The 21,454-nt window shown below is 41.2% G+C and overlaps 1 protein-coding gene across 3 annotated transcripts; it reads right to left on the bottom strand.

Annotated features, from left to right (window-relative positions):
• Window positions 1-1,935: 1,935 nt before the first annotated feature.
• On the bottom strand, window positions 1,936-17,894 carry nxpe3 (neurexophilin and PC-esterase domain family member 3). 3 transcript variants are annotated; one of them, XM_023950756.1, is made up of 6 exons: window positions 17,296-17,894; window positions 14,821-14,953; window positions 6,312-7,060; window positions 3,832-3,899; window positions 3,533-3,751; window positions 1,936-2,761 (listed from the first exon to the last, which is right to left on the bottom strand). In XM_023950756.1, the coding sequence occupies exons 1-6, from the start codon at window positions 17,307-17,309 to the stop codon at window positions 2,220-2,222; spliced, it is 1,725 nt and encodes a 574-aa protein (XP_023806524.1). In that variant the 5' UTR covers window positions 17,310-17,894; the 3' UTR covers window positions 1,936-2,219. The 3 variants fall into 3 exon arrangements, with proteins under 3 accessions (XP_023806524.1, XP_023806523.1, XP_023806525.1); XM_023950755.1 differs by having other exon boundaries at window positions 6,312-7,096; window positions 17,296-17,887; XM_023950757.1 differs by having other exon boundaries at window positions 6,312-7,096; window positions 14,821-14,998; window positions 17,296-17,885.
• Window positions 17,895-21,454: the final 3,560 nt, after the last annotated feature.

Consider the following 21,454-nt stretch of genomic DNA (forward strand, 5'->3'; position numbering starts at 1 on the left):
ATATTTAAAACACAGTTCAAGTCTCAAAGGTTTCTACACACTACTACACATTCATCTCATCGTTATGCCCCCCCCCCATGCCCTGAGACACTGGCTCCCATTGTTAGTCTTTGGTCCGACCCCCACTGTGGATCTGAACACCCGATCTCTCAGTCCAGGAGACCACAGATCTGTGTCGGCTTTAGAATGAACATCGCACACAAACAGGAAGTAGAAGGGAGGAAATGCTTGAAAGGATTTTATTTTTCATACCATCAAAGCAGAAGCTTTGATTATTTTTCAGAGAACTTCTCTTCTATTTTCTAAAACATAAAAAGTTGGAAATGTAACGATTAGTCTAATGGATTTCTCCAACAAAAATGTGTGTGAGGCAAGTTGTTGATGGAATCGAGCTGAATCGACACACAGTCAAATCCTTTCAAAATGATCGATTATATCCATTTTGTAAAATATCATTTTTGATTGAGACGTGGTAGATTTGTTTTACTCTAAAGTAAAAACAATCAAGTGTCATCAATGCAGACAACACACACGACCATCATTCCAGTCCAAACACTCTGAATGAATCAATGACGTGAACACACAGTGTGTAGAATGTTCTAAGAATGTTCCCTTGAGATTATTTAAATGTGAAAAAACAACAGAGGGCTGAACTTTAGGAAACTAAAATGTGAATGGATTTGACATTAATTCCTGTTTGTTTGCACACATATTTCATTTACACTTGATTATTTAGTAAGAAATCCAAGGAATCTGGAAAACTTCTCCTGCACTGTTCAGTACAAGGATTTATCTCTGAGTCACACTGGATGAAGTTTTGGCTAAATACGTCCTGGATTGTCTTTTAAACGGATCATTTAAAATGAACCAATATCAACTATAAATCGTATCGGCAGCCAAAAACTTTTATATGAATCAAATTGTTGTTCCAATGAATCGTTACACCCCTAATACTAAGGCATCAGCAGCTCAATCCCTACCCTATACCAACTGAAGAGGAGGCAGTTTATTTATATTTGTATTGGGATTTACATTTTATTGAATTTATTAAGGTTTTCTTTTGTGTTTCAGAGACCCACTTGAATGAAAATCGTGTTTTTAACATATTCCTATAACATGTTTCTAATAATGGAGGACAGATAAAAAAGATTAAAAGCTTTAAGTTGCCTTTCTGAGTATTTTTTTTTTTTTTTTCAAATTGTTGTGACTCGGGAGTTTATCAAGCTCCCTGTTCCGCTCCATTCTGATGCATCCACTTGTAGACAAATAGATCCATGAACGTCTTTTTTTTTCCTCATCTGAGCTGGAATCTGGATCTAAACTGTACGGCTGGATAGCTCCAGTATTGATCACCATTTTTGATGCACTAATAATGTTAGTTTGGAGGTGTGAAGAACTGTAAGCTAGCAGGAGAGCATGAAACAGATGGGTGATAGGAATGGGGGGTCTGGTTTCTACACACCAATGGATCCACTCACAACTCCGAGGTGAGTGGATCACAGAAAGCCTCTGTGTGGAAATCTATGCATGTTTGGTTTATAGCTTGTGAGCTGCCCAGCGTATTATCTGTAACAAATATTGATCTTTTTCAAACGGCATCCTGATTCACAATGATTTGAAAAAAGAAATACTCAGAAAGACAATTTTGAGTTCTGTTTTCTTTATAAATGCCCTCCATCATGAGAAAAAAACCCACATTTTCATTGGAGCGAGTCTGTAAACAGACCTGAAAGTTGAACGCATTCACAGATGTGAAGGCTTCATCCGTGGTCGCTTCAGCAACCAGAGGAAGAAATGGTAACGCCTTTGCACGTTACACTAAAGACCAATGGCTGCAAAAGGTCTTCTGGAAGGTCACAAGATCACACAGCTATGCTTAAAAAAGAATCAAATGCAGTAATTGAGCAGTGAAATCGTTTCAATCACTTCAGAGAGTTTTTGAGAAAGGATGAGAAACATTTTTATTTCCTTTGTTCAAGTAAAAACATTTCTTAGGACGGATCAGAAGGTCGGGCAAATGCTGCTGATCGCAGGTTACCAATGGCTGTCTTTGGCATTGTGAAAACTCCTGGAGCCACATAAGAGTCCAGTAAATTTAGGCAAAGCACTGAGGAAAGAAGCTGCTCAAGGGTTCAGGGAAACAGAGAAATTCTGTTCAGAAGCTGTAGAACCAGCACCCTCAGCTCACACAAACCCGACTGTTCTCAAAGGTTTGGACTTCATGGGCAAATGTAGGACAAAAGCACATCGATCATGTTCCCGACGATGGCTGGAGGCGGGTGGAGGGCGTGAGGGAGGTGGTGTGCAGCGGTCATCTGCCAGGCGTCCACCATCAGGACGTTCAGTCCTTTGAACATGGCCTTCAGGGTTGCATCCAGCTGCAGGGAGAACCAGTCGCTGTTGTACAAGCTCACTTCCTGGTCCAGGAGCTGAAGGTTGGCCGAGCGGATCACCACCAGCGTCCCCGGCGCCCGGTCCATGAGTCTCACCACGGCTCGCCGGATGTGGCGAAGCCGCCTGATGTAGACCTCCACTGGAAAGGTGCTGAAATGGGCCCAGATGCTGAGGACCACCACCGTGTTGGGGCCTCCTGACAGGCCGTCCAGCTCGTTGGAGATGTAGCGCAGCTCGCTGGACAGGACCGTGGAGAAGCGGATGGGAGGTCCGTGGCAGCGGTATCTCACCAGAATGTTATGAGTGGTGTCCACCGCCATGAAGGGCCCCACGTTCTTCGGACTGCTCAGGTTGAACTCCTTCAGCTCTGCAGGAGACACATCAAGTTATGCAGCAAACACACCAGGCGTGTGATGTGCGTTCAATGACGTGCACATGGGCGCCATGGAGCATGCGGTGTTCACACTGGACTGTCACTACGCACGTCCCCAACGTACAGTTAGAAGACGCTTGGTGTGAAAAAGCAAAGCAAACCTGGTAAATCTTGTTCCAGGCTTTTTATTTCACACCTCTATTCCTATACATCAAAGGATTTTAAGCACAACAAATTTCTCCTCCAAGATCGATTTCAAACAGTTAAAACTTCCGTGACGTAACCCTCGTGCCATCCTGGGCACTTTAGCATTGGGAGTGGGGTCGTCTAGACCCACTAGACATTGTGCTGAACCTTTTTTCTTCAATGATTTGTGATCTTCACTGGTGTCCATGGATTACATGAAATCTTTCCACCTTTATCCACCTTTGTCATGGTAGGGAGAACACATCAATGTAAGGATGGGGTCAGGCATGCGATCCATACATCACTTCCAAATCCAAGCCCCTGATTGGTTAAAGCTGAACTGCTTTTACTATCAATGCCCATTCAATGGCTGAAGATTTTATATGTAGAGTCTGAAAATGGTCGTAGAAACCTGCGTAGAGACGCGTGAATGTGAGATTTTTGAATGTGGAAACCCCAAATGCGCATTTACATGGACTTTTCAATGGAAGTGGACCCTTGACCCGGCAGTATAGAAGGGGCGGAGCTTTAAAGTGAGCATCTTGAAGGTGGAGAAAGACTGGACGCGGTGCCACTCACCTGGAACAGCAGAGATGAGGTACTCGAACCACTGCCGGACCGTGGAGTCTCCATACATGTTGATCACTTTGTTTTTCAAACACTGTGTAGTGGAAAGCTGGTTGAACTGGCGCGTCGTGGGACCGTTCAGTGGCCTCCACAACTCCCGGTAGTAATACCCAGAGGGAGAGAGGTGAAGCTGCTCCGGTTTCAAACTGCCGGCCTCCTCTTCGGCCTTATCTGCAGCACAGAGAAGAGCAGCGATTGATGAAAACCCAACTCCACTGCGCGCTGACGCTCATGTAGAGGCAAGACAGTACCTCTCTGCGGCAGCACGTCGATTCTGTCGCTTCCAGAGGCACGAAGCGGCACTTTGAGGTTTACACCGCTGGTGAAGAAGAAGAAGAGGTCCCACGGAAACGTCAAGGTGAAGAACAAAGACATACAAAGACCAAACCTAAAGCTTATCTGATCAATCAGCACCAGCTTTTGGAAAAGTGAGCTGCTCGTTTTTAGCTGCTGGAACACATATATCAAAACCAAATAAAGGTTTTGATGATGATGCACAAAATATAAAGACCAAATAAAGCATCTTCTAATGTCACCGTGAGAAAAAGTATTAAAAATCTGTTACTAAACAGAAAACTTCTTTGAATTAGCTTCAACAATCAAATAAAAATAGTACAACTATCAACTAGAAAAAATAGTTAACCAGTAACTAGTAAAAACAGGTGATAATTAGTTATGTGAGAAGGTTTGACTGTAGTGTTAGTATCATCAGAGCTGTTGGACATTTTTGATCACTTTGTGATTCATATCACCATTAAAATATTCTTACAAATCTAAAAAGGACTTTCTTTCATGACTTCAAACATTTCTTAACCCTTGTGCTATCCTATGCACTTTAACATTGAGAGTTGGGTCATCTAGACCCACTGGACAGTGCTCTGAACCTTTTTTCTTCAATGATTTGTGATCTTCACTGGTGTCCATGGATTACATGAAATCTTTCCACCTTTATCCACCTTTGTCATGGTAGGGAGAACACGTCAATGTAAGGGTGGGTCATCTAAGATAGCACAAGGGTTAAAAGTGTTATTGAGCCTGGAAGTCAGAATCTACAACTCTCTTGCTAGCTTTAACAAACGTTTTGTTGTATGTTTCCTGCTCAAACTAGCAACATATTCTGTTTTACGCCAAGAAATTGTTATGTGGTCCGTTCAGGATAGGCAGACTTCTACTGACAGAGTTATCGTCTTAGGTCCTGGTGCCAACGGTGGGTCACACCCTATAGCTCTGGGCTCTCTCACTCCATCTGTTACATCTACTGTCACAAACTTAGGAGTGAAGATGGACAATAGTTTTCATTTGGACGAGCAGATCAGTTCAGTGGTGAGATCCAGCTGCTTTCAAGTTAGTCATCTGACCGAAGTCAAATCGTGTTTATCAAGAAAGCACTTTGAGACAGTAATCTATTACTGGATGGATGGATTACTGTAACTCTCTTTACTTTAGTGTCTCTCACTCGTCTTTGTCCTGTCTCCAGCTGGTGAGGAACGCTGCTGCAAGTTTGTTAACTGGAATGTGGAAGAGAGAGCATATTACACCAGATCTGGCTTCATTTTAAAACGTTTTTTTAATGTTTTTAAATCCTTAAATGGTGTGGCTCCACCCTATCTTTCTGAGCTGCTACAGCTGCATTCCCGCTCGCTTAGATCAGCTAACCAGCTGCTCCTGGATGTCCCAAGGAAACGGCAGAAACTCAGATCATTGATTGTAAATCCAAGTTGAAAACTCCCTTTTTCTCTCTGGCTTTTAACTGATTTTTATTATTTTCTTATGATGTTGTTTATTTTAGACTGATGTTTTGTTTTAACTTTCATTGTTAAGCATTTTGGTCAGCCTCTGCTGTTTTTAAGCACTTTATAAATAAAGTCGACTTGACTCCTGGGGCATTTATCTTTAATAATAATCTTGAGATATGCAGCGCTGATCATAAAAATAACAATAATATAAATATCCGATCCCTGATCAGGTGGCAATCTCTGATTCAGATCTGGTCTCAAACTATTTCCAATTACATAATTGGATTGGGACATTCTTTATAAATGTATACAGAGCAATTCTCAAGTGTTTAATGTCATTTATGTGTGTTGGGTTTGTGTTCATCAACCCATAGGGAAGTAGGATTTTAGTTTTGGGTTATTTTGGTTTTTGCAGGGGGCAAATATAGGGGGGGGGGGTTGGTCACTTTAGGTTAACCCTTGTGCTATCCTAGGCACTTTAACATTGGGAGTTGGGTCATCTAGACCCACAAGACAGTGTGTTGAACCTTTTTTCTTCAATGATTTGTGATCTTCACTGGTTTCCATGGATTACATGAAATCTTTCCACCTTTATTCACCTTTGTCTTGGTAGGGAGAACACGTCATTGGTCATCTTGACCCCATAGGATAGCACAAGGGTTAAAGAAGTAGTGGATGGATTTCTGACACGTGACCGAGCGATTTAATATGCATCAAGAATGGGTGGGATGTGGTGGAGAGAATCCCGTAGTTTTCCAAAATAAAAAAATTCCTTCAGAATCAGATTCGAAAGCAAACTGAAACAACTGTACATCATGTTTTTTTCCCCTCTGCAGTCCAGAGTTTGGGGATCAAAATTTTGTGCAGTTTGTGTGCATTTGTGGTCAAATATGTAGTCATTTCCAGAAAACTGGAACCAAAACAAAGCAGTGGTGCAGCACTAAAAGGAGATGAATCAGTTGGATAAGAATGATGTTTGGGGTGAGTGTAAAGACCTCTGAAACAGCAGGGCTTCCTTGTTAGTGATGAGGTGCTTCAGGTAGCCTCCTTTGAAGTGATTGATTCTGGTGTCGCAGCTGAGGATCTTCGGTTTGTAGCAGAACCACGGCTCGCCCGTGTACAGGTCCGTGTAGTTGCACAGCGGCTGCTGCTCGTCCGACGGCAGGCACATGTTGCAGACAGTGGTTTCGGACAGGAATCCCAGGCGGAACAGGCTCTTGAAGAAGACACGGTCGGGCCGTTCCTCTCTGAGCCGCTGGAGCACAGCGACGGCTTCGCTGGGGTGCACCAGCGTTACCTCCACCTGCGCTGGTCCCTCCCACAGCAGCGGAAACAAAGCCGAGTAAAACCCGTTCCTGTGGTCTAGCACTGCCCCCGCAACGCCCGCCCCAAGCTCAGGAGAGTGCAGCCTAGCGAGGAGGAAATCCCCGCCATAGTGCTTGGGATGACCCTGAAAGTCTCGGATCTGGACCAGGACCTCCAGCTGGTCGCCCACGTGCCAACCTCTTCCTTCTCTAGAGGGCAGGATGTTGAAGAAGCTGTGGACCGGGTCGCTCGTCTGCCGGATTCTGGGGGTTGCAGCAGCAGGTGGAGGGCTGGGCCAGGCGATGGAGTCCAACAGGAAGCGCTCCTCCAGCTCATCCTCAGGGGAGGCTTTCTGACCCAGTTGGACACAGAAGGTGCTGTTGTGGTGAAAGGCAGGAAGGCTGACTGAGACGAAGGATGAGTGGATCTTGTTCTGCAGCTGGTACAAGGTCGAAAAGGTCTGACAGTTCCACGTCTGAAGAGGAAAGGATGGTCAGAACGGCACAAAATGGAAAGGAGAGGAGTCCGGCCTAAACATTTCTGTTGAAACGTTCCCAAGTCTGTCAAAATGTAAACAAATTCTGTCTAAATTCAGCTTTGTGAAAACTGGAAGCACCGACACTTTAAAGTCCAGCTCTGGTCATCTTTTTTTATCTCTTTTGGGAGCGTTACCAGTGGTCTTTTAATTATGATTAGGATGTTTTTAGAAAAAATTAAAAAAAACTTGTGTTGTTTGGTAGGACATAGTTTCTGCAGAGTGGCAGAAGTTTACTAGAAATGTATAAGGATGGGCTGATATTTTCTACTGTCACACAAAGTTAAGATTTCCTGCATTCATTCATTTTCTAATCCGTTTTTTCCCTTTCGGGGTCACGGGGATATCCCGGCCACTTTTGGGCGTAGACAGGGGACATCCTGTACAGTTCGCCAGTCTGGATAATTTAGGTTGACCAATTAACCTATGAAGCATGTTTTTGGACGGTGGGAGGAAGCCGGAGTCCCCGGAGAAAACCCACGCATGCACGGGGAGAACATGCAAACTCTACACAGAAAGGTCCCCCATTGGTGTTCTGCTTCAAGCCCCCCAGCCGGGACTTGAACCTTCTTGCTGTGAGGCAAGAGCACCAACCACTGCGCCACCGTGCAGCCCTAGATTTCCTTTTTGTTTCTTTATTAGAAATGCACAACTCTTTTTTTTTCTGGACTATCACACTGTACTTGACCTTTTTAACATACAGCAAAGGATCTCATAGGAACAAGTATCATGTTAAAATTTTCATATAAATAAGCATTCAGACCATTTATTGAATATAAACATAACTGTAAACCAAAAGCTCCCCATTGCCAGTTAGGAACAAGTATCCATTTAAAAAAGAAAGTGTTTCTGAAAACAGTCAGAAGAATTTCAGCAGATTTCTTTTTACACTTTTTCTCAAAAGCTAAAACACACATTTCACAAACGTGTCCTCCATGTTCCCCAATGTCTAAACACAACACCCTCTTCTAAAGCTACATAGACACAACCACACCTTCTCACTTCAGAACTCAAACTTTCACAGCAGAAGAGGAACTCAAAACTGTAAACCAGGGGTCGGGAACCTATGGCTCGCGAGCCATATATGGCTCTTTAGATGGTCACATGTGGCTCGCAGACAAATCTTTAATTATACTTTTTTTTTTCATTAGATCAGTCCTTGTCTGGCGCGATGCGATGCCAGAGGCGCGCAGTAGTAGCGGTGCTTGGAGAACAAAATCTACGCCAGCGCTATCACTTTACTATTATCTTTATTACACAGAGTTTGTACCACCCGGAAACCTGTGAATTGCCGTGCCTAAAACTGCGCGCTCCCGTCTCTGAGAAAGAGCGCGCAGTTGCGGGGACGGGATGTTAGAGGAAGAAAGCAGAGGGTGGGGGGCACGGCGAGTAAGGTGAATCGCGAAGGGATTGTAAAAACGTAAAACCCGCTGCCCGTCACTCACTGCAGCGTGTGAGTGTGTGTTTGGCTCCATGTCTGCATGCAATCAGTCTGTCTCACATCTACAGAACATTCAGACCAACCTAAGATCACGTTTAAAGTCTCAACGCCTGCATGAAGCAGAAACTCACCACGTGTCAACCAGACTAGACCATGATCAGCAAAACCATGCAGCACCAGAAGTCGTAATAATGGTAAGAAATACTCATCATTTATTAGCAACAGCATAACAATGTTATTAAAAAGAATCCACAGACTTATTGTACTTTAAAAATGTTGAAATTACATCAAATGCACACATTCATTTGTATATTTAGTTTTAAACATATTGTCTGGACTGGGTGGCTGTTGGGCCGCGTTATAAGTTCTGGAGTTCATTGAACGCATCAAGCAGAGATCTGATTGGCTCTCAGTTCTGTCGCTCAGGCGGTTGTTAGATAGTTAGGACCAATAGGGTTCAGCCGTGGGCCGAATAAGGGAAATGGGAGGGCTGACGCGGCAGTGAGCGAATATAAAGTTGGGTGAAGCGCTCTCGCTTCGGCGGGAGAGATTCAGGAGTTGCTGAATTAATTGTACGGCGTTCGTTGCGGTCTACAGTAACCAGAATGAAGAACCTTAAGAGGTTAAGTCTCCGAGCCTCAGTGTGGGAAAGGGACACTACATTATTGTATGGCTCTTTCGAAATTACATTAAAAATATGTGGCGTTTATGGCTCTCTTGGCCAAAAAGGTTCCCGACCCCTGCTGTAAACACTAAACACATCATTACACACTACAGCAAAACTACTGAAAACACAATGCTCAATTTGTGAGAAGGTTTCTTTTTTTCACAACTGCCAATGCATATTTTTAGAAACTTCACAGGAATGGATGTTCTTAGATCTCTGCAGAGGATTAGGCATTTAGATTTGTGAGTTTCATGTGAAGAGTATAAATCTATAGTGAGTTCTGCATGTACACTACTGCAGTGTTTTTCAACCAGTGTGCCGCGGCACACTAGTGTGCCGTGGGAGATGGTCAAGTGTGCCGTGGAAAATCGCCCTCATTAACTGATCTAAAAATATTTTCCATCTCCAGGATTTCAGCTCTGTGTTCATCCAAACAGGCCCTGATAAAACACTGAGGAGTTAGGAATATAAAAGATCGTAAAATACTTTTTCTTTGCGTTTATTTTATTTTATTAAAGACATTTTGATAAGAATGACAGTACCACGATTCAGCTGCAGCTCCGGCTGTGTTTGGGAAAAGTCCCGTTCCTTTGACTGTCTCCACCAATCATTCTTCAGGGGCCTAATCACATGTCATCAGTCTGACCAATCAGAAGTGGTTAAAGTCTTCACTTCCTTGTCCCGATTTAGCTCGTAAAGTCGCTCAGTTCTAACAAAAATACCAGCTAAAGCTCGTCTTTTGCGCTGTTGCTTTCCACAGAATCCGGTATCAACAAGTGAACAAAACAATGAAGCTCCGAAAACCGATCTCCGGCCGTTTTATGCACTACATCTCCCATGATGCATTGGGTTGTGAGAGTGACAGCGCATACGGAGATCTGTTGTTAAACGTGTTGAAACCAACGAACACGCATCAAACTATTTTTAAATCTTCTAACTTAACTTTTATTGAATCTTTTAGGGAAAAAAAGCTGCAGTTTCCAGCTTTTTCTGCAAGAATTATCTCAAAATGCATGTGAGATTGTGGAGGGGCTGTAGATCAATACAGACTATGAGTTTATCCTTCTTTTTTTTAAATTTTTGGATGCTGGTGTGCCGCGGGATTTTTTTTAAGGTTAAAGTGTGCCGTGGCTCAGAAAAGGTTGAAAAACACTGCACTACTGTAACTACAACTCAATGGAAAAACAGAACCTATTGACCACAACAGTACTCTTGAAAACATAATCAGGGTGAGACGTTTTTTTTTTTTTTTTACTTTATTCCCTGATGAAGGTTTTCTCATGAACCATACCCACAAGGAAGGTTTCTTGTGCCGTTGGAAAAATGGCAACCCGCCCACCTCTACGTGGCATTCTTTCAACTCTACAGAAACATGTGTTGTCTATTGACGTGTTTTACAACACAGTAACAACTGATTTGAAACCAATAGACTACTTTCAAAAGCTTGTAAAATTGTATTGTTACAAAGAAAGCAATAGAGTACAATACCTGTTGTGTTGTCTGAATGTCCTGATGGAGGTGGCCACAGTGAATCTACTCAGATTTGGACGGACTTAGTCCGCTGCAGCCATTGTCATACAAAGGACAATGACATGGTCAATGACTGTTGATCACATCTCATCCAGAATTATGGTGTGAGGCTGTGTTGATCTCCCTCCTGGACCTCCTCCTCTCTCTTGTTGGTCTCCTCCTCTGTACTCTTCCTCTGATTTGAACTCCTCTTCCTCATTGGCCAGCTCTTCTTCCTCCTCTGACTCGAATTCCTCTTCCCCTGACTCTGCCTTCATCCATTGTGTTTTTCTTCAGCAAACTGTCCACTCTAAACTTGCTTTTATACATGTGGTCACAGCATTAGCAACATGTGTCTTCAATTTTGAGTCGCTGTGTGTAATGAACGAAGCAAAGAAAAATGTGTTTAGATTTATGAGAATGGAGGATTGTGTTTTGTGAATTGGGTCTTTATGTGAAATGTGTTTATGATACTGAAAAATGATGGCTAGATTTAGTAAACGTGTTTAGACAACTGGTCATTTGGTTTAGGGCAGGGGTTGGCAACCCAAAATGTTGAAAGAGCCAAATTGGACATAAAAAAACAAAAAACAAACATCTCTGGAGCCGCAAAATATTAAAATCCCTATTTAAGCCTTATAATGAAGGCAACACATGCAATATGTATCTATATTAGCTATATTAGCCTGCTATCAAAATGACTAAGTTGTTACAAATACATAATGAGCATTAATGATTAAATGTTTATTTGCCCTGCAGTGCATTCTGCGGAGAACGACGCGTAACGTGACTGCTCTGTTGTGAAAGTTTAACTTCATTTCTATGTCAATGAATTATGTTTCATTGCTTTGATGAAATTAAAGAAATGTAATATAGAAATCCGATTTTTGATGTCATTTTTATTTTGAGGATTCGAACACAAAACAATAAAATGGAACGTGCATGCCCCATGACAGTCAGCTTGCGCTCGAATGACAGAATAGCTTCAAGCATTTGCGGGCATGGAGACTTTCATCAAGCTCGTTTGGGTGGCTTGTCACAGTCATATTCACCAAAAAGTGCAGCTTTTCAAGTCACTCAGTATAATCTTCCAGTTGCGGGTAGTTCAACTTCAGGCCTTTGCTTTTCAGGAATGTTTTCACGTGTTCTAAACAGACGACAAAGTGACGCAAAACGTCACCCCTGGACAGCCATCGGACTTTGTTGTGTAGCAGGAGATCAAAATATTTCCTTTCAACTTCATCAGGCAATGCACGGAACTGACGATGGATCATTTACATCAGCCACCTGCCTAGCGGTCCGCTAAAAGTAAAAAAAAAAAACAAAGCCCTGCTGGTAGAAACGTGTGTCGCAGGGTATGACGCAAATTTTCGTTGACAGAAATGTTGAGACTTAATTGTAGTGGCGGTCATGTGCATTTTAGGTCTGTTAGCAGCAAGGGATTGTGGGATGTGGTCTCCTGATCTAATTAGGGCTCAGCATTAGCGTTTCTGTTTGCCCAGGTTTCTTTTCATATGGAATTTTTTTGTTCCACCTTAGTTCATTCTTCCTGTTATGTTGTTTCTTGATGTTGCACCATGAGTGTGGAAGGGGGAGAGGTTGATGACTAGTGTGCAATGTTCAATGTGGTGTGTGTTCAAAAATAATGGGCTTGTTATGCTACGAAGGGGAATACTTTCTCAGCTGCTCTTACTGCCTACCTCTCTCTGAGACTGTTTGAAGGCGTGCGGAGTATGGGACACGGACAGTTCTCCAGCGCAGCCAGTTGATAGACAGCTCTACTTGTTGACAGCTTGGCTCCCGTATTTCCCGCTGCAAGTGACGTATCTGCTGGGCGTTACAATATTTATTCTACACATTCTTACAGCATTGGGAAATGTTAAGAATGATTGTGTCTTGTTTTTCCTCCTACAGAAACCATATTAACACAAAAAATATATTTATCTCCCCCATCTTTTTACATTTTCAAACATTTTTGAAAATGCTCCAGGGAGCCACTAGGGCAGCGCTAAAGAGCCACATGAGGCTCCTGAGCCGCGGGTTGCCGACCCCCGGTTTAGGGGATTGGCTTTTGTGTTTTAGCATTTGAGAAAAACTGTATTCCCGCTTCAGCCATTGTCATGACATGGTCAATGACTGTTGCTCACATCTCATCCATAATTATGGTGCGAGGTTGTCTTGCTCTCCCTCCTGGACCTCCTCCTCTCCCTCATTGGCCTGCTCCTCTTCCTCCATGGCCAGCTCTTCTCCCTCCCCTGATTTGAACTCCTCTTCCTCATTGGCCTGCTCCTCTCTTTCCGTGGCCAGCTCTTCTCCCTCCTGGACCTCCTCCTCTTCTTCGTTGTCCTGCTCTTCTTCCTCCTCTGATTGGAACTTCTCTTCATCATTGGCCTGCTCCTCTTCCTCCATGGCCATCTCTTCTTCCTCCTCTAAAGACTCGAATTCCTCTTTATTCATTACATTATTCATTACATTATTCATTACGTCATTCATTACACAGCGACTCAAAATTGAAGACACATGTTGCTAATGCTGTGACCACATGTATAAAAGCAAGTTCAGAGTGGACAGTTTGCTGAAGAAAAACACAATGGATGAAGGCAGAGTCAGGGGAAGAGGAATTCGAGTCAGAAGAGGGAGAAGAGCTGGCCATGGAGGAAGAGGAGCAGGCCAACGAGGAAGAGGAGTTCAAATCAGAGGAGGAAGAAGAGCTGGCCAACAAGAGAGAGGAGGACGTCCAGGAAGGAGAGCAAGACAACCTTGCACCATCATTATGGATGAGATGTGATCAACAGTCATTGACCATGTCATTGTCTTTTGAATGACAATGGCTGCAGTGGACTAAGAGTCCGTCCAAATCTGAGTAGATTCACTGTGGCCACCACTATCAGGACATTCAACCTGCAGAAACGAAGGCAAAGAGGGCGTAACATCCTTGGCCAAAGAGCCATCACTGAGGTTCCTGGCCAACGGGGGGGTAATATTACTCTTTGTGCGGCCATGGGTTTGGAGGGGCTTGTCCACCGGCATGCTGTCCTTGGGTCTTACAACACCCAACGTCTCCTCAGCTTTCTAGAGGAGCTAAAAACATCCTCCTGGACCACCAACAACAACATCCTGGGCCATCACATCACATTTATGTGATCCTTTGGGACAATTTAAGAATCCACAGAACAAACCAAATCAGAGAGTGGTTCACCACCAACAGTAACCACTTTAACCACTAACACGTCTGTCTGCCACCCTACTCCCCTTTCCTGAACCCTATAGAGGAGTTCTTCTCATCTTGGACATGGAAGGTTTATGACAGACACCCACACACTAAATGATGCCACACAGTGATTGTGGTGTGTATGTGTGGTGTAAAAAAAGTAAATAAAATAACTTTACACTCTGATAGTCTTTTCACGAGTATGGTGCGCAATAGATTCTGTTTTTCCATTGAGTTGTAGTTACAGTAGTGTACATGCAGAACTCACTATAGATTTATATTCTTCATATGAAACTCACAAATCTAAATGCCTAATCCTCTGCAGAGATCTAAGAACATCCACTACTGTAAAGTTTCTAAAAATATGCATTGGCAGTTGTGAAAAAAAAAACTCACAAATTGAGCATTGTGTTTTCAATAGTTTTGCTGTAGTGTGTAATGATGTGTTTAGTGTTTACAGTTTTGAGCTGCACTTCTGCTGTGAAAGTTTGAGTTCTGAAGTGAGAAGGTGTGGTTGTGTTTATGTAGCTTTAGAAGAGGGTGTTGTGTTTAGACATTGGGGAACATGGAGGACACGTTTGTGAAATGTGTTTTTGCATTTGAGAAAAAATGTAAAAGACCACTTGGAACCCTTTGAAAATAAATGATCATAGAGGGACTTAGAGAAATGATAATGCAGATTTTTAGTAAATCTTTTTGATTGGATGAGTTCCTTTATTTTCAGCCTTACTAACTATAGTTACCATGGTCAAAGGTGTTGCTTAGCTCCACCTAGAGAGAGCAACGGATTGGTAGTCATGAAATGAGCGGAAGGCCTCGAGGGACGCTCCTCTTACCTCTACATGGCTGATGTTGCGCAGCAGGAATATGAACCCAAAAAGTGCAAGTAAGAAGAAGACGAGGCCATATTTGGGTAAGATTCGGCACATGGTGGCCCACTTCCATCCCTCATTGTCTTTTTCCCTTCCTCTGCAACAGATGTCACATCACAGCCATGTTTAGTTCCTCAAAAATCTGATCAGAAATGGAAAGAAGGGGGAAAAAAACCTAATTAGTGATGTTTTTTTGTTTTTTTTAGGAATCATCTAAATAAGCCCAAGAAGTTTGGGTACTCTTGGTGCAGATATAATCCACTCAGCTTTTAAATGATGCCTTCCTTTGTGCTATTGTTACATGAGGTTATAGTAAATTGTAACAGGAGGTTATAATAAATTGTTACAGGAGGTTCTAATAAATTGTTACATGAGGTTATAATGAATTGTTACAGGAGGCTATAATAAATTGTTACATGAGGTTATAATAAATTATTACAGGAGGTTATAATGAATTGTTACATGAGGTTAAAATAAATTGTTACATGAGGTTATAATGAATTGTTACAGGAGGTTATAATAAATTGTTACATGAGGTTATAATGAATTGTTACAGGAGACTATAATAAATTGTTACATGAGGTTATAATGAATTGTTACAGGAGGTTATAATTAATTGTTACATTCGGTTATAATGAATTGTTACAGGAGGTTTTAATTGTTACATTCGGTTATAATGAATTGTTACAGGAGGTTATAATAAATTGTTACATGAGGTTATAATAAATTGTTACAGGAGGTTATAATAAATTGTTACATGAGGTTATAATGAATTGTTACAGGAGGTTATAATGAATTGTTACAGGAGGTTATACTGAATTGTTACAGGAGGCTATAATGAATTGTTACAGGAGACTATAATAAATTGTTACATGAGGTTATAATGAATTGTTACAGGAGGTTATAATTAATTGTTACAGAAGGTTATAATGAATTGTTACAGGAGGTTCTAATTGTTACATTCGGTTATAATGAATTGTTACAGGAGGTTATAATAAATTGTTACATGAGGTTATAATAAATTGTTACAGGAGGTTATAATAAATTGTTACATGAGGTTATAATGAATTGTTACATGAGGTTAAAATAAATTGTTACATGAGGTTATAATGAATTGTTACAGGAGGTTATAATAAATTGTTACATGAGGTTATAATGAATTGTTACAGGAGACTATAATAAATTGTTACATGAGGTTATAATGAATTGTTACAGGAGGTTATAATTAATTGTTACAGAAGGTTATAATGAATTGTTACAGGAGGTTTTAATTGTTACATTCGGTTATAATGAATTGTTACAGGAGGTTATAATAAATTGTTACATGATGTTATAATAAATTGTTACAGGAGGTTATAATAAATTGTTACATGAGGTTATAATGAATTGTTACAGGAGGTTATAATGAATTGCTACAGGAGGTTATAATGAATTGTTGCAGGAGGCTATAATAAATTGTTACATGAGGTTATAATGAATTGTTACAGGAGGTTATAATGAATTGTTACAGGAGGCTATAATGAATTGTTACAGGAGGCTATAATGAATTGCTACAGGAGGTTATAATGAATTGTTACATAAGGTTATAATAAATTGTTACAGGTTATAATGAATTGTTACAGGAGGTTATAATGAATTGTTACAGGTTATACTGAATTGTTACAGGAGGTTATAATGAATTGCTACAGGAGGTTATAATGAATTGTTACTGGAGGCTATAATAAATTGTTACATGAGGTTATAATGAATTGTTACATGAGGTTATAATAAATTGTTACAGGAGGTTATAATGAATTGTTACAGGTTATAATGAATTGTTACAGGAAGTTGTAATTAATTGTTACAGAAGGTTATAATGAATTGTTACAGGAGGTTATAATGAATTGCTACAGGAGGTTATAATAAAGTGTTACATGAGGTTATAATAAATTGCTACAGGAGGTTATAATGAATTGTTACATGTGGTTAAAATAAATTGTTACATGAGGTTATAATAAATTGTTATATGAGGTTATGATAAATTGTTACAGGAGGTTACAATAAATTGTGTGTATGACTTAATTGTTCCTTTTAAGATTGGGGCAACACAATAAAAAAAATTTGATCTTACTCAATATTGTGGCTAGATTTGCTAACAAACAGCTCATAAAACCGTTTAAGGCAGACTACATGGCATTTCAATGAGTGTGCCCCGTTAGGGGGATGCATTCATCAAAAACATGGCGGATGCTGATCGTTTATAATAGAGCCTCAAAGACGGCAGAAGTAATTGTTTCTGTCTGATGTTCAGTTCCTTTCAACCGCAGCTATTAAGCAGTGAGTGGCTTTTAATTTGTCTCAGTTCTCTGCCAATCATGTCTCTTGCCCTTGCCAAAGGACACGCACAGCAAAACAGTTCGGGCCGAGAGAATCGAACCCGCAACAATCGGCATCTCTTACTGTCTGAGAGTCATTCCGTCCCTCCAGAACCGCTTTCCCAAGCCTCAAAGACGGTCCCTTTGTGGGGAGCTGCTCCGGGCTTTCAGACACATGTCTCCATTTTGAACAGGTATAAAAATAAAATAACAGTCACTCACTAATGTCTGCACGCACAAAACCGCGAAGCTGTGCGGTTTCTTTTGGCTAACAAACCTCCGGCGCGTTGCGGCGGGCGCGCGGCGGAGGCCGAAGCCACCCGGGAGAGGAGCTCCGATCGACCATTGACTGACAATAAATGAGAACTGGACCAATTGGACCGAGCAAACCCTCCCCCTCGCGTTCCAAATAGGAATTACCCGCCGGTCCCAAAAAGCCGGATTCCCATAGACTTACGTGAGCGCGTGGCTCTGAAAAACATCTGCAGCTTTAACGGACTCCTCGGATTCTCCTCGGATTTCTGCTGCTCTACTATTTTGAGCGCGTGACATTTTCAGGATGAGGTTGAACTATTCACGAAATTTTCACTCTTGATGTTTTCACTCATGTCGATGGTTTTGGAGCTCTTTCATTTCATTAAACTGTGCTTTAAATTATGTTGAGAAATATATGATCGTTTTGTAAAGGTGGAGCTAAAACGGCGATTTTTGACAATTGTTTATTAACATTTTAGGTAAATGACTTCAGATAAACAACCTAATATTTATTCAGTCGAATCAATGGAAGAGCAAATTTGGATATTTGCAGATATTGGACCATCATGGGGATAAAAAGCAACATTTACGGACACACGACCAACTTGTTGAAAATAAAACACACGGTGGTATCAGAATGTATGGTTAAGACCCACTGCCATAAAAATTCTGTTTTTGGTGTTTTTAACATGTTCTGGTGGCCTTTTCTGTTGATGGGGGAGACATATAAAGAAATTTAAGCTTAAAATTGCTTTTCTGAGTATTTCTTTACTAAAAAAATCAGGAGCAGATTAAAAAAACAGGACGTTTGGCTCTAGTTTTAGACAAATACATCCATAAACATCTTTATTTGTCTTATCTGAGCTGGAATCTGGATCGAAACTGCACAGCTGCATAAATCCAATATTGCTCGCCCTTTTTGTTGCATCAATACTGTTACTTTGGGGGTGTAAACAGAGAGCTCTCAATAACACGGAGGGGATGAGGAGCGGGGTTGCTCCATGGTAATGGTCCCACCTACAACTCAGAGGTGAATTTCTAATGAACTCCTGTCGCTCTGCAGAAACGATGTACTAGAAAACAACAAAGATTTTTTAGATTATGGCTAAAACAGCATATTCATAATTAAAAGACCACTGGGAATGCTTTGACAACAGATTCAAAGATGATCAAAGTGGAACTTAAAGTTATTAATGGATTTGTTCTAATGAATCCTCAAATCACTGCTGATTTTAAATTTGGAAAAAAAAAACTTCATTTTCTGCCTCTAAAATATTAGATGGCTCCATTCGGCTGACATGTTAGTTTTTGCATTTACTGACACTTTCTTAATCAAGACTTTCCAGCAAAAATCTTGATAATGGCAAGCGATAATTATCCCTTTTCAGGCAATATTCCGATGTTATTGTGCCTTTGTTCAGTAAATAATAATAAAAATAAAAAAAGTAACTCACTGTAGCGAGTTAGAGTACTGCTGCTTTATAATAAACTACTGAAACTGTTCCTCTGCAATCATGCAGTTCCCTCCATTGTGTCTGTGGTTTCACAGCCTCAGACTCAAAGATTCACAAAAAGGTGAAGTTTTGGTGCAAATTCAACGAAGAACATTTCTGCTGTCCTAGGCACTTTAACATTGGGAGTTGGGTCATCTAGACCCACTAGACAGTGCTCTGAACCTTTTTTCTTCTTTGATTTGTGATCTTCACTGGTGTCCATGGATTACATGAAATCTTTCCACCTTTATCCACCTTTGTCATGGTAGGGAGAACACGTCAATGTAAGGGTGGGGTCATTTAAGATAGCACAAGGGTTAAAGGAAGTTTGGGCTGCTGGGCCCAGAGCCTAACCGCCAGATATTTATGGACTTGTTTCTACATCAGAGCTAGATATTTATTAATACACAGCACAGTCCAAAAGTTTGGACACAACTTCTCATTCAAAGAGTTTTCTTTATTTTCATGACTATGAAAATTGTAGATTCACACTAAAGGCATCAAAACTATGAATTAACACATGTGGAATTACAGTCAGGACCATAAATATTTGGACAGAGACACATTCTTTCTAATTTTGTTTATGTACATTACCACAGGGAATTTTAAATGAAACAACTCAGATGCCATTGAAGTGCAGACTTTCAGCTTGTCTTCCATGGGTTGAACAAAAAGATTGCCTAAAAATGTGAAAAACGAAAGCATTTTTTAAACACAATCCCTTCGTTTCATGGGCTGGTAAGTAATTGGACAAATGAAATAACTGAAAACAAAATGGTCATTACTAATATTTGGTTGAAAACCCTTTGTTGGCAATGACAGCCTGAAGTCTTGAACTCATGGACATCACCAAATGCTGGGTTTTCTCCTTCTGAATGCTCTGCCAGGCCTTTACTGCAGCGGCTTTCTGTTGCTGTTTGTTTGTGGGCCTTTCTGTCTGAAGTTTAGTCTTCAACAAGTGAAATGCTGCTCAATTGGGTTAAGATCAGGTGACTGACCTGGCCATTCAAGAATATTCCACTTCTTTGCTTTAATAAACTCCTGAGTTGCTTTGGCTATATGTTTTGGGTCATTGTCCATCTGTATTATGAAACTCCGCCCAATCAGTTTGGCTGCATTCAACTGGATCTGTGCAGACAGTATGTCTCTGAACACCTCAGAATTCATTGGGCTGCTTCTGTCCTGTGTCACATCATCAATAAACACTAGTGTCCCAGTGCCACTAGCAGCCATGCACGCCCAGGCCATCACACTGCCTCCACAGTGTTTTACTGATGATGTAGTGTGCTTTGGATCATGAGCTTCTTCATACTTTTCTCTTGCCATCATTCTGGTAGAGGTTGATTTTGGTTCATCTGTCCAAAGAAGGTTTTTCCAGAACTGTGCTGGCTTTTTTTAGATGCTTTTTAGCAAAGTCCAATCTAGCCTTCCTATTCTTGAGGCTTATAAGTGGCTTGCATCTACTTTCATGCAGTCTTCTTTTTATGGTAGACTTGGATATTGATACGCCTACCTCCTGGAGAGTGTTGTTCACTGGGTTGGCTGTTGTGAACGGGTTCCTCTTCACCATGGAAATGATTCTGCGATCATCCACCACTGTTGTCTTCCGTGGACGTCCACTGAGTTCACCAGTGCTTTATTTCTTTCTCAGGATGTACCACACTGTTGATTTCGTCACTCCTATTACTGTAGCAATTTCTGGCATGGTTTTTTTTCTGTTTTCTGAGCTTAATGATGGCTCCTTTCACCTGCATTGAGAGCTCCTTTGACCGCATGTTGCCTGTTCACAGGAAAATCTTCAAAATGCAATCAGAAGTCCTCTGATCAACTCCAGGCCTTTTATCTGCTTCACTCATAATGACACCTGCCCATGCAATAGCATGGAAGTCAATTCTCCAAATACTTACGAGCCCATGAAACGAAGGGATTGTGGCCCACAAACAAACAGCAACACAAGCCGCTGCAGTAAAGGCCTGGCAGAGCATTCAGAAGGAGAAAAGCCAGCATCTGGTGATGTCCATGAGTTCAAGACTCCAGGCTGTCATTGCTAACAAAGGGTTTTCAACCAAATATTAGTAATGACCATTTTGTTTTCAGTTATTTCATTTGTCCAATTACTTACAAGCCCATGAAACGAAGGGATTGTGTTTAAAAAATGTTTTCGTTTTTCACATTTTTATGCAATCTTTTTGTTCAACCCATGGAATAAAAGCTGAAAGTCTGCACTTCAATGACATCTGAGTTGTTTCATTTAAAATTCACTGTGGTAATGTACAGAAACTAAATTAGAAAGAATGTGTCTCTGTCCAAATATTTATGGTCCTGACTGTATATACACTTCAAAAAAAGTGTGAAACAACTGAAAATATGTGACACATAAAGGCCGTGTCACACAGCCACTACATGTTGCTCATTGTCCACACATAAAATTTTGGTATTTTGTGTTACGTGCGTGATATACAAATAAGTGTAGCTTGCTTCCACCATTTGTCGATC

The sequence above is a fragment of the Oryzias latipes genome, chromosome 21 (assembly GCF_002234675.1).
Source record: "Oryzias latipes chromosome 21, ASM223467v1".
Lineage (NCBI taxonomy): Eukaryota > Metazoa > Chordata > Actinopteri > Beloniformes > Adrianichthyidae > Oryzias > Oryzias latipes.

Excerpts from the sequence above, each read along its gene's own strand:
- nxpe3 (XM_023950755.1), bottom strand. Across the intron at positions 7,097-14,820 it reads GCAACATCAGCCATGTAGAG|ACGTGGAACTGTCAGACCTT; the intron begins GTAAGAGGAGCG and ends TTTCCTCTTCAG. Across the intron at positions 3,900-6,311 it reads GAAGCCCTGCTGTTTCAGAG|CGGTGTAAACCTCAAAGTGC; the intron begins GTCTTTACACTC and ends CTTCTTCACCAG.